At 43.3% G+C, this 16,779-nt stretch overlaps 1 protein-coding gene across 1 annotated transcript in view; it reads left to right on the forward strand.

Annotated features, from left to right (window-relative positions):
- The window catches only part of rbm26 (RNA binding motif protein 26), a gene marked incomplete at its 5' end in the record, with an annotated part of 55,213 nt that overhangs the window by 14,756 nt on the left and 23,678 nt on the right, over positions 1 to 16,779 (forward strand). The window contains 5 exons of the mRNA XM_045214409.1: positions 2,364 to 2,547; positions 2,681 to 2,986; positions 3,278 to 3,472; positions 13,762 to 13,884; positions 16,426 to 16,500. Of these exons, the coding sequence (XP_045070344.1) occupies positions 2,364 to 2,547; positions 2,681 to 2,986; positions 3,278 to 3,472; positions 13,762 to 13,884; positions 16,426 to 16,500 (883 nt within the window). The remainder of the gene's footprint in view (positions 1 to 2,363; positions 2,548 to 2,680; positions 2,987 to 3,277; positions 3,473 to 13,761; positions 13,885 to 16,425; positions 16,501 to 16,779) is intronic.

The raw sequence follows: 16,779 nt of genomic DNA on the forward strand, positions 1-16,779 counted from the left end.
CAGGGTTATAGTCTGAAGACATGAGACAGCAGAATGACAGGGTTATAGTCTGAAGACATGAGACAGTTGAATGACATGGTTATAGTCTGAAGACATGAAACAGTTGAATGACAGGGTTAGGGTCTGAAGACATGAGACAGTTGAATGACAGGGTTATAGTCTGAAGACATGAGACAGTTGAATGACAGGGTTAGGGTCTGAAGACATGAGACAGTTGAATGACAGGGTTATAGTCTGAAGACATGAGACAGTTGAATGACAGGGTTATAGTCTGAAGACATGAGACAGTTGAATGACAGGGTTATGGTCTGAAGACATGAGACAGTTGAATGACAGGGTTAGGGTCTGAAGACATGAGACAGTTGAATGACAGGGTTATAGTCTGAAGACATGAGACAGCAGAATGACAGGGTTATAGTCTGAAGACATGAGACAGTTGAATGACAGGGTTATAGTCTGAAGACATGAGACAGTTGAATGACAGGGTTATAGTCTGAAGACATGAGACAGCAGAATGACAGGGTTATGGTCTGAAGACATGAGACAGTTGAATGACAGGGTTATAGTCTGAAGACAGGAGACAGTTGAATGACAGGGTTATGGTCTGAAGACATGAGACAGTTGAATGACAGGGTTATGGTCTGAAGACATGGAGACAGTTGAATGACAGGGTTATAGTCTGAAGACATGAGACAGCAGAATGACAGGGTTATAGTCTGAAGACATGAGACAGTTGAATGACAGGGTTATAGTCTGAAGACATGAGACAGTTGAATGACAGGGTTATAGTCTGAAGACAGGAGACAGCAGAATGACAGGGTTATGGTCTGAAGACATGAGACAGTAGAATGACAGGGTTATAGTCTGAAGACATGAGACAGCAGAATGACAGGGTTATAGTCTGAAGACATGAGACAGTAGAATGACAGGGTTATGGTCTGAAGACATGAGACAGTAGAATGACAGGGTTATAGTCTGAAGACATGAGACAGCAGAATGACAGGGTTATAGTCTGAAGACATGAGACAGTAGAATGACAGGGTTATAGTCTGAAGACATGAGACAGTAGAATGACAGGGTTATGGTCTGAAGACATGAGACAGTTGAATGACAGGGTTATAGTCTGAAGACATGAGACAGTTGAATGACAGGGTTATAGTCTGAAGACATGAGACAGTTGAATGACAGGGTTATAGTCTGAAGACATGAGACAGTTGAATGACAGGGTTATAGTCTGAAGACATGAGACAGTTGAATGACAGGGTTATAGTCTGAAGACATGAGACAGTTGAATGACAGGGTTATAGTCTGAAGACATGAGACAGCAGAATGACAGGGTTATAGTCTGAAGACATGAGACAGCAGAATGACAGGGTTATAGTCTGAAGACATGAGACAGTTGAATGACAGGGTTATAGTCTGAAGACAGGAGACAGTTGAATGACAGGGTTATAGTCTGAAGACATGAGACAGTTGAATGACAGGGTTATGGTCTGAAGACATGAGACAGTTGAATGACAGGGTTATAGTCTGAAGACAGGAGACAGTTGAATGACAGGGTTATAGTCTGGAGACATGAGACAGTTGAATGACAGGGTTATAGTCTGAAGACATGAGACAGCAGAATGACAGGGTTATAGTCTGAAGACATGAGACAGCAGAATGACAGGGTTATAGTCTGAAGACATGAGACAGCAGAATGACAGGGTTATAGTCTGAAGACATGAGACAGTTGAATGACAGGGTTAGGGTCTGAAGACATGAGACAGTTGAATGACAGGGTTATAGTCTGAAGACATGAGACAGTTGAATGACAGGGTTATAGTCTGAAGACATGAGACAGTTGAATGACAGGGTTATAGTCTGAAGACATGAGACAGTTGAATGACAGGGTTATGGTCTGAAGACATGAGACAGTTGAATGACAGGGTTATAGTCTGAAGACATGAGACAGTTGAATGACAGGGTTATAGTCTGAAGACATGAGACAGTTGAATGACAGGGTTATAGTCTGAAGACATGAGACAGTTGAATGACAGGGTTATAGTCTGAAGACATGAGACAGTTGAATGACAGGGTTATAGTCTGAAGACATGAGACAGCAGAATGACAGGGTTATGGTCTGAAGACATGAGACAGTTGAATGACAGGGTTAGGGTCTGAAGACATGAGACAGTTGAATGACAGGGTTAGGGTTACATAGTCCATCATAGAACCACAGCAATAGGACAACAGTTAAGTCCCATTTTTTGATTTTTAGTTCATGTAACATGTCAATAACCTTTTACACAAAAAAAAAAAAAACATGTTTGAACACAAACCAGTACAGGGGCCGTTCCTGTAATCTCCTTGTGTTCTGTCAGACCTAACTTCAACCCGCAGAACCTCCAGGGTGGGTTCCACAACAAGAACCCTCCCCACCATAACCAGAGGGCTGCGTTTGGGTCCAACACCAAGCTGACGGTCCGACAGATCCCACCGGAACTCAACAACATCTCCAAGCTTAACCAACACTTCAGCAAGTTCGGGACGATCGTCAACTTACAGGTTGGGGACTGGTCGGCTAACAACACCTTTCTGCTTTAGGCTGTAATGATTTTGGAAGTATGGCACCCTATTCCCCAATATAGTGCACTACTGCTCAGTGAGTGAGGGTTAACCTAACCCCTCTCCCCTCTAGGTGACCTATGGTAGTGACCCGGAGGGTGCCCTGATCCAGTTTGGCTGTCACGAGGAGGCTAAACGGGCCATGCAGAGTCCCGAGGCCGTTCTCAACAACCGCTTTATTAGGGTCCACTGGCACCGTGAGGACGGGACGGGACCACAACAGGGGACGGGACCACAACAGGGGACGGGACCGCAACAGGGGACGGGACCGCAACAGGGGACGGGACCACAGCAGGGGACAGGACCACAGCAGGGGACGGGACCACAACAGGGGACGGGACCGCAGGGGCAGCAACACCATCAACCACACTCACTCATGGTAAGGCTACATCCCAAATAGCACCCTGTTCCCTATAATAGTGCACTACTTTTGACTAGAGCCCTATGGACCGGGGGGTCAAAAGTGGTGCACTTGGATTTAGGAAGCACCTTTTCATCAGACGGCCATTTTGCCCAATGCCGCTGACTATTAGCAACCTCAGTTTTAGACTCTAATTTTAGGACCCAGAGTTTTTCCTGCTGGTTGGGTCAAACAGCAACGTAATGGACCTTCTATGTTATGTTGTTGACCTTGTTTGTTTGTTTGTTGTTGTTGTTGTGTGAACTCCAGCAGGTGCAGCCGCCAGCCACTAGTCTGAAACAGTCAGTCAAAGACCGCCTGGGCCCTCTGCCTTCTGACAGCTCAGAGCCCAACCAAGACTCTAGTGTTGCCTCTCAGAATGCCTTCAAATCTAACCTATCGGTGAAGGAGAGGCTGGGCTTCCCCTCTAAACCAGGAAGTAACCCTAGTGGACCGGCAGGAAAGGTGAGAGGGGAAAAAAAACGGTCCTCCTCTTCTCTTTTTCAATATATTGACAGTTCTCTGTGTTGATGGTGGAATGATCTAGAAGTGTCTCTCTCTCCCTGAGTGACTTAACTTGGTAACTCTTTTGTAGAAAATTCCCTTCTCCCACTCCTTGACTGATATTTCGTAGGAAATTCCGCCTCTTCCGAGGTAGATTGGATAGAGATTGGCTAATGGGGAATTTTCTACAACTGTGCCTTTTTTAAAGGAAAAATCTACTCAAACTATCTTTTGGTATTTTTTTTTCCGTTAGTCCACTGTTGATACAGTCCCAAAATGTTTTTCACGTCAGCGGTCACGTTTTCAAGATATTGGACTTTGAAGAAGCATTGGGAGAATCTCAATTGCATACTCCTTGCGTCCTCTCTCCTCACCACCACCGCCTCAAAACTCCATTGGATGAGAAAGCTAGAGGTCCCGCCCATCTGACCACCTCCTCCAATGGGTTTTCAGGAGGTGAGGAGAGAGGACTCGGAGTATGCAAAGTGTCCCTTGCCTCTGACGTGGTTAAGGGACACTCTGCTTCTTCAAAGTCCAATATCTTGAAAACTTGACTGCTGACATGCAAAACATTTTGGGACAAAAAAATATAAATATAAATATAGTTTAATACAATTACCTGGACCTCCATCAGGTGTTCTCCTATATAAGTCCACAGTATAACAGTAGTAATAATACCATTAACTGGACCTCCATCAGGTGTTCTCCTATATAAGTCCACAGTATAACAGTAGTAATAATACCATTAACTGGACCTCCATCAGGTGTTCTCCTATATAAGTCCACAGTATAACAGTAGTAATAATACCATTAACTGGACCTCCATCAGGTGTTCTCCTATATAAGTCCACAGTATAACAGTAGTAATAATACCATTAACTGGACCTCCATCAGGTGTTCTCCTATATAAGTCCACAGTATAACAGTAGTAATAATACCATTAACTGGACCTCCATCAGGTGTTCTCCTATATAAGTCCACAGTATAACAGTAGTAATAATACCATTAACTGGACCTCCATCAGGTGTTCTCCTATATAAGTCCACAGTATAACAGTAGTAAAAATACCATTAACTTGACCTCCATCAGGTGTTCTCCTATATAAGTCCACAGTATAACAGTAGTAATAATACCATTAACTGGACCTCCATCAGGTGTTCTCCTATATAAGTCCACAGTATAACAGTAGTAATAATACCATTAACTGGACCTCCATCAGGTGTTCTCCTATATAAGTCCACAGTATAACAGTAGTAATAATACCATTAACTGGACCTCCATCAGGTGTTCTCCTATATAAGTCCACAGTATAACAGTAGTAATAATACCATTAACTGGACCTCCATCAGGTGTTCTCCTTATAAGTCCACAGTATAACAGTAGTAATAATATCATTAACTGGACCTCCATCAGGTGTTCTCCTATATAAGTCCACAGTATAACAGTAGTAATAATACCATTAACTGGACCTCCATCAGGTGTTCTCCTATATAAGTCCACAGTATAACAGTAGTAATAATACCATTAACTGGACCTCCATCAGGTGTTCTCCCTATATAAGTCCACAGTATAACAGTAGTAATAATACCATTAACTGGACCTCCATCAGGTGTTCTCCTATATAAGTCCACAGGATAACAGTAGTAATAATACCATTAACTGGACCTCCATCAGGTGTTCTCCTATATAAGTCCACAGTATAACAGTAGTAATAATACCATTAACTGGACCTCCATCAGGTGTTCTCCTATATAAGTCCACAGTATAACAGTAGTAATAATACCATTAACTGGACCTCCATCAGGTGTTCTCCTATATAAGTCCACAGTATAACAGTAGTAATAATACCATTAACTGGACCTCCATCAGGTGTTCTGCTATATAAGTCCACAGTATAACAGTAGTAATAATACCATTAACTGGACCTCCATCAGGTGTTCTCCTATATAAGTCCACAGTATAACAGTAGTAATAATACCATTAACTGGACCTCCATCAGGTGTTCTCCTATATAAGTCCACAGTATAACAGTAGTAATAATACCATTAACTGGACCTCCATCAGGTGTTCTCCTATATAAGTCCACAGTATAACAGTAGTAATAATATCATTAACTGGACCTCCATCAGGTGTTCTCCTATATAAGTCCACAGTATAACAGTAGTAATAATACCATTAACTGGACCTCCATCAGGTGTTCTCCTATATAAGTCCACAGTATAACAGTAGTAATAATATCATTAACTGGACCTCCATCAGGTGTTCTCCTATATAAGTCCACAGTATATCAGTAGTAATAATACCATTAACTGGACCTCCATCAGGTGTTCTCCTATATAAGTCCACAGTATAACAGTAGTAATAATACCATTAACTGGACCTCCATCAGGTGTTCTCCTATATAAGTCCACAGTATAACAGTAGTAATAATACCATTAACTGGACCTCCATCAGGTGTTCTGCTATATAAGTCCACAGTATAACAGTAGTAATAATACCATTAACTGGACCTCCATCAGGTGTTCTGCTATATAAGTCCACAGTAGTAATAATACCATTAACTGGACCTCCATCAGGTGTTCTCCATATAAGTCCACAGTATAACAGTAGTAATAATACCATTAACTGGACCTCCATCAGGTGTTCTCCTATATAAGTCCACAGTATAACAGTAGTAATAATACCATTAACTGGACCTCCATCAGGTGTTCTCCTATATAAGTCCACAGTATAACAGTAGTAATAATAACATTAACTGGACCTCCTCTCCATCAGGTGTTCTCCTATATAAGTCCACAGTATAACAGTAGTAATAATACCATTAACTGGACCTCCATCAGGTGTTCTCCTATATAAGTCCACAGTATAACAGTAGTAATAATACCATTAACTGGACCTCCATCAGGTGTTCTCCTATATAAGTCCACAGTATAACAGTAGTAATAATACCATTAACTGGACCTCCTCTCCATCAGGTGTTCTCCTATATAAGTCCACAGTATAACAGTAGTAATAATACCATTAACTGGACCTCCATCAGGTGTTCTCCTATATAAGTCCACAGTATAACAGTAGTAATAATACCATTAACTGGACCTCCATCAGGTGTTCTCCTATATAAGTCCACAGTATAACAGTAGTAATAATACCATTAACTGGACCTCCATCAGGTGTTCTCCTATATAAGTCCACAGTATAACAGTAGTAATAATACCATTAACTGGACCTCCATCAGGTGTTCTCCTATATAAGTCCACAGTATAACAGTAGTAATAATACCATTAACTGGACCTCCATCAGGTGTTCTCCTATATAAGTCCACAGTATAACAGTAGTAATAATACCATTAACTGGACCCCTCTCCATCAGGTGTTCTCCTATATAAGTCCACAGTATAACAGTAGTAATAATACCATTAACTGGACCTCCATCAGGTGTTCTCCTATATAAGTCCACAGTATAACAGTAGTAATAATACCATTAACTGGACCTCCATCAGGTGTTCTCCTATATAAGTCCACAGTATAACAGTAGTAATAATACCATTAACTGGACCTCCATCAGGTGTTCTCCTATATAAGTCCACAGTATAACAGTAGTAATAATACCATTAACTGGACCTCCATCAGGTGTTCTCCTATATAAGTCCACAGTATAACAGTAGTAATAATACCATTAACTGGACCTCCATCAGGTGTTCTCCTATATAAGTCCACAGTATAACAGTAGTAATAATATCATTAACTGGACCTCCATCAGGTGTTCTCCTATATAAGTCCACAGTATAACAGTAGTAATAATACCATTAACTGGACCTCCATCAGGTGTTCTCCTATATAAGTCCACAGTATAACAGTAGTAATAATACCATTAACTGGACCTCCAGCAGGTGTTCTCCTATATAAGTCCACAGTATAACAGTAGTAATAATACCATTAACTGGACCTCCATCAGGTGTTCTCCTATATAAGTCCACAGTATAACAGTAGTAATAATACCATTAACTGGACCTCCATCAGGTGTTCTCCTATATAAGTCCACAGTATAACAGTAGTAATAATACCATTAACTGGACCTCCATCAGGTGTTCTCCTATATAAGTCCACAGTATAACAGTAGTAATAATACCATTAACTGGACCTCCATCAGGTGTTCTCCTATATAAGTCCACAGTATAACAGTAGTAATAATATCATTAACTGGACCTCCATCAGGTGTTCTCCTATATAAGTCCACAGTATATCAGTAGTAATAATACCATTAACTGGACCTCCATCAGGTGTTCTCCTATATAAGTCCACAGTATAACAGTAGTAATAATACCATTAACTGGACCTCCATCAGGTGTTCTCCTATATAAGTCCACAGTATAACAGTAGTAATAATACCATTAACTGGACCTCCATCAGGTGTTCTGCTATATAAGTCCACAGTATAACAGTAGTAATAATACCATTAACTGGACCTCCATCAGGTGTTCTGCTATATAAGTCCACAGTAGTAATAATACCATTAACTGGACCTCCATCAGGTGTTCTCCTATATAAGTCCACAGTATAACAGTAGTAATAATACCATTAACTGGACCTCCATCAGGTGTTCTCCTATATAAGTCCACAGTATAACAGTAGTAATAATACCATTAACTGGACCTCCATCAGGTGTTCTCCTATATAAGTCCACAGTATAACAGTAGTAATAATAACATTAACTGGACCTCCTCTCCATCAGGTGTTCTCCTATATAAGTCCACAGTATAACAGTAGTAATAATACCATTAACTGGACCTCCATCAGGTGTTCTCCTATATAAGTCCACAGTATAACAGTAGTAATAATACCATTAACTGGACCTCCATCAGGTGTTCTCCTATATAAGTCCACAGTATAACAGTAGTAATAATACCATTAACTGGACCTCCTCTCCATCAGGTGTTCTCCTATATAAGTCCACAGTATAACAGTAGTAATAATACCATTAACTGGACCTCCATCAGGTGTTCTCCTATATAAGTCCACGGTATAACAGTAGTAATAATACCATTAACTGGACCTCCATCAGGTGTTCTCCTATATAAGTCCACAGTATAACAGTAGTAATAATATCATTAACTGGACCTCCATCAGGTGTTCTCCTATATAAGTCCACAGTATAACAGTAGTAATAATACCATTAACTGGACCTCCTCTCCATCAGGTGTTCTCCTATATAAGTCCACAGTATAACAGTAGTAATAATATCATTAACTGGACCTCCATCAGGTGTTCTCCTATATAAGTCCACAGTATAACAGTAGTAATAATACCATTAACTGGACCTCCATCAGTTGTTCTCCTATATAAGTCCACAGTATAACAGTAGTAATAATACCATTAACTGGACCTCCATCAGTTGTTCTCCTATATAAGTCCACAGTATAACAGTAGTAATAATACCATTAACTGGACCTCCATCAGGTGTTCTCCTATATAAGTCCACAGTATAACAGTAGTAATAATACCATTAACTGGACCTCCATCAGGTGTTCTCCTATATAAGTCCACAGTGTAACAGTAGTAATAATACCATTAACTGGACCTCCTCTCCATCAGGTGTTCTCCTATATAAGTCCACAGTATAACAGTAGTAATAATACCATTAACTGGACCTCCATCAGGTGTTCTCCTATATAAGTCCACAGGATAACAGTAGTAATAATACCATTAACTGGACCTCCATCAGGTGTTCTCCTATATAAGTCCACAGTATAACAGTAGTAATAATACCATTAACTGGACCTCCATCAGGTGTTCTCCTATATAAGTCCACAGTATAACAGTAGTAATAATATCATTAACTGGACCTCCATCAGGTGTTCTCCTATATAAGTCCACAGTATAACAGTAGTAATAATACCATTAACTGGACCTCCATCAGGTGTTCTCCTATATAAGTCCACAGTATAACAGTAGTAATAATATCATTAACTGGACCTCCATCAGGTGTTCTCCTATATAAGTCCACAGTATAACATAAGTAATAATATCATTAACTGGACCTCCATCAGGTGTTCTCCTATATAAGTCCATAGTATAACAGTAGTAATAATATCATTAACTGGACCTCCATCAGGTGTTCTCCTATATAAGTCCACAGTATAACAGTAGTAATAATACCATTAACTGGACCTCCATCAGGTGTTCTCCTATATAAGTCCACAGTATAACAGTAGTAATAATACCATTAACTGGACCTCCATCAGGTGTTCTCCTATATAAGTCCACAGTTATAACAGTAGTAATAATACCATTAACTGGACCTCCATCAGGTGTTCTCCTATATAAGTCCACAGTATAACAGTAGTAATAATATCATTAACTGGACCTCCATCAGGTGTTCTCCTATATAAGTCCACAGTATAACATAAGTAATAATATCATTAACTGGACCTCCATCAGGTGTTCTCCTATATAAGTCCACAGTATAACAGTAGTAATAATATCATTAACTGGACCTCCATCAGGTGTTCTCCTATATAAGTCCACAGTATAACAGTAGTAATAATACTATTAACTGGACCTCCATCAGGTGTTCTCCTATATAAGTCCACAGTATAACAGTAGTAATAATACCATTAACTTGACCTCCATCAGGTGTTCTCCTATATAAGTCCACAGTTATAACAGTAGTAATAATACCATTAACTGGACCTCCATCAGGTGTTCTCCTATATAAGTCCACAGTATAACAGTAGTAATAATATCATTAACTGGACCTCCATCAGGTGTTCTCCTATATAAGTCCACAGTATAACAGTAGTAATAATACCATTAACTGGACCTCCATCAGGTGTTCTCCTATATAAGTCCACAGTATAACAGTAGTAATAATACCATTAACTGGACCTCCATCAGGTGTTCTCCTATATAAGTCCACAGTATAACAGTAGTAATAATACCATTAACTGGACCTCCATCAGGTGTTCTCCTATATAAGTCCACAGTTATAACAGTAGTAATAATACCATTAACTGGACCTCCATCAGGTGTTCTCCTATATAAGTCCATAGTATAACAGTAGTAATAATACCATTAACTGGACCTCCATCAGGTGTTCTCCTATATAAGTCCACAGTATAACAGTAGTAATAATACCATTAACTGGACCTCCATCAGGTGTTCTCCTATATAAGTCCACAGTATAACAGTAGTAATAATACCATTAACTGGACCTCCATCAGGTGTTCTCCTATATAAGTCCACAGTATAACAGTAGTAATAATACCATTAACTGGACCTCCATCAGGTGTTCTCCTATATAAGTCCACAGTATAACAGTAGTAATAATACCATTAACTGGACCTCCATCAGGTGTTCTCCTATATAAGTCCACAGTATAACAGTAGTAATAATACCATTAACTGGACCTCCATCAGGTGTTCTCCTATATAAGTCCACAGTTATAACAGTAGTAATAATACCATTAACTGGACCTCCATCAGGTGTTCTCCTATATAAGTCCACAGTATAACAGTAGTAATAATCATTAACTGGACCTCCATCAGGTGTTCTCCTATATAAGTCCACAGTATAACAGTAGTAATAATACCATTAACTGGACCTCCATCAGGTGTTCTCCTATATAAGTCCACAGTTATAACAGTAGTAATAATACCATTAACTGGACCTCCATCAGGTGTTCTCCTATATAAGTCCACAGTATAACAGTAGTAATAATACCATTAACTGGACCTCCATCAGGTGTTCTCCTATATAAGTCCACAGTATAACAGTAGTAATAATACCATTAACTGGACCTCCATCAGGTGTTCTCCTATATAAGTCCACAGTATAACAGTAGTAATAATACCATTAACTGGACCTCCATCAGGTGTTCTCCTATATAAGTCCACAGTATAACAGTAGTAATAATACCATTAACTGGACCTCCATCAGGTGTTCTCCTATATAAGTCCACAGTATAACAGTAGTAATAATACCATTAACTGGACCTCCATCAGGTGTTCTCCTATATAAGTCCACAGTATAACAGTAGTAATAATACCATTAACTGGACCTCCATCAGGTGTTCTCCTATATAAGTCCACAGTATAACAGTAGTAATAATACCATTAACTGGACCTCCATCAGGTGTTCTCCTATATAAGTCCACAGTATAACAGTAGTAATAATACCATTAACTGGACCTCCATCAGGTGTTCTCCTATATAAGTCCACAGTATAACAGTAGTAATAATACCATTAACTGGACCTCCATCAGGTGTTCTCCTATATAAGTCCACAGTATAACAGTAGTAATAATACCATTAACTGGACCTCCATCAGGTGTTCTCCTATATAAGTCCACAGTATAACAGTAGTAATAATACCATTAACTGGACCTCCATCAGGTGTTCTCCTATATAAGTCCACAGTATAACGGTAGTAATAATACCATTAACTGGACCTCCATCAGGTGTTCTCCTATATAAGTCCACAGTATAACAGTAGTAATACTATCATTAACTGGACCTCCATCAGGTGTTCTCCTATATACAGTGGGGCAAAAAAGTATTTAGTCAGCCACCAATTGTGCAAGTTCTCCCACTTAAAAAGATGAGAGAGGCCTGTAATTTTCATCATAGGTACACGTCAACTATGACAGACAAATTGAGAAAAAAAAATCCAGAAAATCCCATTGTAGGATTTTTAATGAATTTATTTGCAAATTATGGTGGAAAATAAGTATTTGGTCACCTACAAACAAGCAAGATTTCTGGCTCTCACAGACCTGTAACTTCTTCTTTAAGAGGCTCCTCTGTCCTCCACTCGTTACCTGTATTAATGGCACCTGTTTGAACTTGTTATCAGTATAAAAGACACCTGTCCACAACCTCAAACAGTCACACTCCAAACTTCACAATGGCCAAGACCAAAGAGCTGTCAAAGGACACCAGAAACAAAATTGTAGACCTGCACCAGGCTGGGAAGACTGAATCTGCAACAGGTAAGCAGCTTGGTTTGAAGAAATCAACTGTGGGAGCAATTATTAGGAAATGGAAGACATACAAGACCACTGATAATCTCCCTCGATCTGGGGCTCCATGCAAGATCTCACCCCCGTGGGGTCAAAATGATCACAAGAACGGTGAGCAAAAATCCCAGAACCACACGGGGGACCTAGTGAATGACCTGCTGAGAGCTGGGACCAAAGTAACAAAGCCAACCATCAGTAACACACTACGCCGCCAGGGACTCAAATCCTGCAGTGCGAGACGTGTCCCCCTGCTTAAGCCAGTACATGTCCAGGCCCGTCTGAAGTGCATTTGGATGATCCAGAAGAGGATTGGGAGAATGTCATATGGTCAGATGAAACCAAAATATAACTTTTTGGTAAAAACTCAACTCGTCATGTTTGGAGGACAAAGAATGCTGAGTTGCATCCAAAGAACACCATACCTACTGTGAAGCATGGGGTTGGAAACATCATGCTTTGGGGCTGTTTTTCTGCAAAGGGACCAGGACGACTGATCCGTGTAAAGGAAAGAATGAATGGGGCCATGTATCGTGAGATTTTGAGTGAAACCCTCCTTCCATCAGCAAGGGCATTGAAGATGAAACGTGGCTGGGTCTTTCAGCATGACAATGATCCCAAACACACCGCCCGGGCAACGAAGGAGTGGCTTCGTAAGAAGCATTTCAAGGTCCTGGAGTGGCCTAGCCAGTCTCCAGATCTCAACCCCATAGAAAATCTTTGGAGGGGAGTTGAAAGTCTGTGTTGCCCAGCGACAGCCCCAAAACATCACTGCTCTAGAGGAGATCTGCATGGAGGAATGGGCCAAAATACCAGCAACAGTGTGTGAAAACCTTGTGAAGACTTACAGAAAACGTTTGACCTGTGTCATTGCCAACAAAGGGTATATAACAAAGTATTGAGAAACTTTTGTTATTGACCAAATACTTATTTTCCACCATCATATGCCAATAAATTCATTAAAAATCCTACAATGTGATTTTCTGGAATTTTTTTTCTAATTTTGTCTGTCATAGTTGACGTGTACCTATGATGAAAATTACAGGCCTCTCTCATCTTTTTAAGTGGGAGAACTTGCACAATTGGTGGCTGACTAAATACTTTTTTTCCCCACTGTAAGTCCACAGTATAACAGTAGTAATAATACCATTAACTGGACCTCCATCAGGTGTTCTCCTATATAAGTCCACAGTATAACAGTAGTAATAATACCATTAACTGGACCTCCTCTCCATCAGGTGTTCTCCACCTCTACGGGGCTGACTAAGACAGTTTACAACATGGCTGCTCTGAAAGCAGCTCAGAAGACTGCTCTGTTTGCTGGGGTCACTGCCACAGAGGAGGCTATGAAGAACAAACAGGTGAGAGAGGAGATGGAGAGGGTGGGGTGGAGGATGAGGAGAGGGTGGGATGGATGGAGGAGGAGAGGGTGGGATGGATGGAGGAGGAGAGGGTGGGATGGATGGATGAGGAGAGGGTGGGATGGATGGAGGAGGAGAGGGTGGGATGGAGGTTGAGGAGAGGGTGGGATGGATGAGGAGGAGAGGGTGGGATGGATGGAGGAGAGGGTGGGATGGATGGAGGAGAGGGTGGGATGGATGGAGGAGGAGAGGGTGGGATGGATGGAGGAGAGGGGGGGATGGATGGAGGAGAGGGTGGGATGGATGGAGGAGAGGGTGGGATGGATGGAGGAGAGGGTGGGATGGATGGAGGAGAGGGTGGGATGGATGGAGGAGAGGGTGGGATGGATGGAGGAGAGGTGGGTGGGATGGATGGAGGAGGAGAGGGTGGGATGGAGGTTGAGGAGAGGGTGGGATTGAGGTTGAGGAGAGGGTGGGATGGATGGAGGAGGAGGAGAGGGTGGGATGGATGGAGGAGAGGATGGATGGATGGAGGTTGAGGAGAGGATGGATGGATGGAGGTTGAGGAGAGGGTGGGATGGAGGTTGAGGAGAGGGTGGGATGGAGGATGAGGAGAGGGTGGGATGGATGGAGGATGAGGAGAGGGTGGATGGATGGAGGAGAGGGTGGGATGGAGGTTGAGGAGAGGGTGGGATGGAGGAGGAGAGGGTGGGATGGAGGAGGAGGAGAGGGTGGGATGGAGGAAGAGGAGAGGGTGGGATGGATGGAGGAGGAGAGGGTGGGATGGAGGAGAGGTTGGGATGGAGGTTGAGGAGAGGGTGGGATTGAGGTTGAGGAGAGGGTGGGATGGATGGAGGAGGAGGAGAGGGTGGGATGGATGGAGGAGAGGATGGATGGATGGAGGTTGAGGAGAGGATGGATGGATGGAGGTTGAGGAGAGGGTGGGATGGAGGTTGAGGAGAGGGTGGGATGGAGGATGAGGAGAGGGTGGGATGGATGGAGGATGAGGAGAGGGTGGATGGATGGAGGGAGAGGGTGGGATGGAGGATGAGGAGAGGGTGGGATGGAGGAGGAGGAGAGGGTGGGATGGAGGAGGAGGAGAGGGTGGGATGGAGGAGGAGGAGAGGGTGGGATGGAGGAGGAGGAGAGGGTGGGATGGATGGAGGAGGAGAGGGTGGGATGGAGGAGGAGGAGAGGGTGGGATGGAGGAGGAGGAGAGGGTGGGATGGAGGAGGAGAGGGTGGGATGGATGGAGGAGGAGAGGGTGGGATGGATGGAGGAGGAGAGGGTGTGATGGATGGAGGAGGAGAGGGTGTGATGGATGGAGGAGGAGAGGGTGGGATGGAGGTTGAGGAGAGGGTGGGATGGAGGAGGAGGAGAGGGTGGGATGGATGGAGGAGGAGAGGGTGGGATGGATGGAGGAGGAGAGGGTGGGATGGATGGAGGAGAGGGTGGGATGGATGGAGGAGAGGGTGGGATGGATGGAGGAGAGGATGGATGGATGGAGGAGAGGTGGGTGGGATGGATGGAGGAGAGGGTGGGATTGAGGTTGAGGAGAGGGTGGGATTGAGGTTGAGGAGATGGTGGGATGGATGGAGGAGGAGGAGAGGGTGGGATGGATGGAGGAGAGGATGGATGGATGGAGGTTGAGGAGAGGGTGGGATGGAGGAGGAGGAGAGGGTGGGATGGAGGAGGAGGAGAGGGTGGGATGGATGGAGGAGGAGAGGGTGGGATGGATGGAGGAGGAGAGGGTGGGATGGATGGAGGAGGAGAGGGTGGGATGGATGGAGGAGGAGAGGGTGGGATGGAGGAGGAGGAGAGGGTGGGATGGAGGAGGAGGAGAGGGGGGGATGGAGGAGGAGAGGGTGGGATGGATGGAGGAGGAGAGGGTGGGATGGATGGAGGAGGAGAGGGTGGGATGGATGGAGGAGGAGAGGGTGTGATGGATGGAGGAGGAGAGGGTGGGATGGAGGTTGAGGAGAGGGTGGGATGGAGGAGGAGGAGAGGGTGGGATGGATGGAGGAGGAGAGGGTGGGATGGATAGGAGGAGAGGGTGGGATGGAGGAGGAGGAGAGGGTGGGATGGATGGAGGAGGAGAGGGTGGGATGGAGGTTGAGGAGAGGGTGGGATGGATGGAGGAGAGGGTGGGTTGGATGGAGGAGGAGAGGGTGGGATGGATGGAGGAGGAGAGGGTGGGATGGATGGAGGAGGAGAGGGTGGGATGGATGGAGGAGGAGAGGGTGGGATGGATGGAGGAGGAGAGGGTGGGATGGATGGAGGAGGAGAGGGTGGGACTAAGGAGGACAAGATGGAGGAGAGGGTGGGACTAAGGAGGACAAGATGGAGGTGAAGGGGGAAATGAGGGTTAGGGTGGAGGGGTCATGGTCTTTCATCTCTAATCCTATAAGGAGGCTTCTGGGGAAAGAGTCTGAACATAACAGTTGGCTTTATGTAACACTTTTCCAGACGCTCAAAGCACTTTACCATGGTTGTGGATGAGGTGAATTATCACTTTAATATTTCCCATGATTCCCCTGACAGGAAGCCCTGCGGCTCCAACAGGAAATGAGGAAAAAGAAGCAGGAAATCCTGGAGAAGCACATCGAGACTCAGAAGGTGAGTTTATTTTCCCCATAGAGAATGATAGAGGTTTCTAGTGGCCAAAAGTCTGTTTAAGTGTGGGCAGCGCCGTGAAGGGCTTCCACCGTGCTTCTGCCATTTTAAAGTAGTCAACGGGTTGTGGATTCCTATGGGTTGTAGCCCTGCCCACGCTGGCACAGACACTGGGAATGGCACAGATATAAAGATGAGTCCTCCATCTATCTCTATGGTTTTTCCTCACCATGGCTCAAATCATCTGTCCTCGATTCCCATCTCCTCGATTCCCATCTCCTT

Source organism: Coregonus clupeaformis, unplaced genomic scaffold (assembly GCF_020615455.1).
Source record: "Coregonus clupeaformis isolate EN_2021a unplaced genomic scaffold, ASM2061545v1 scaf0251, whole genome shotgun sequence".
Lineage (NCBI taxonomy): Eukaryota > Metazoa > Chordata > Actinopteri > Salmoniformes > Salmonidae > Coregonus > Coregonus clupeaformis.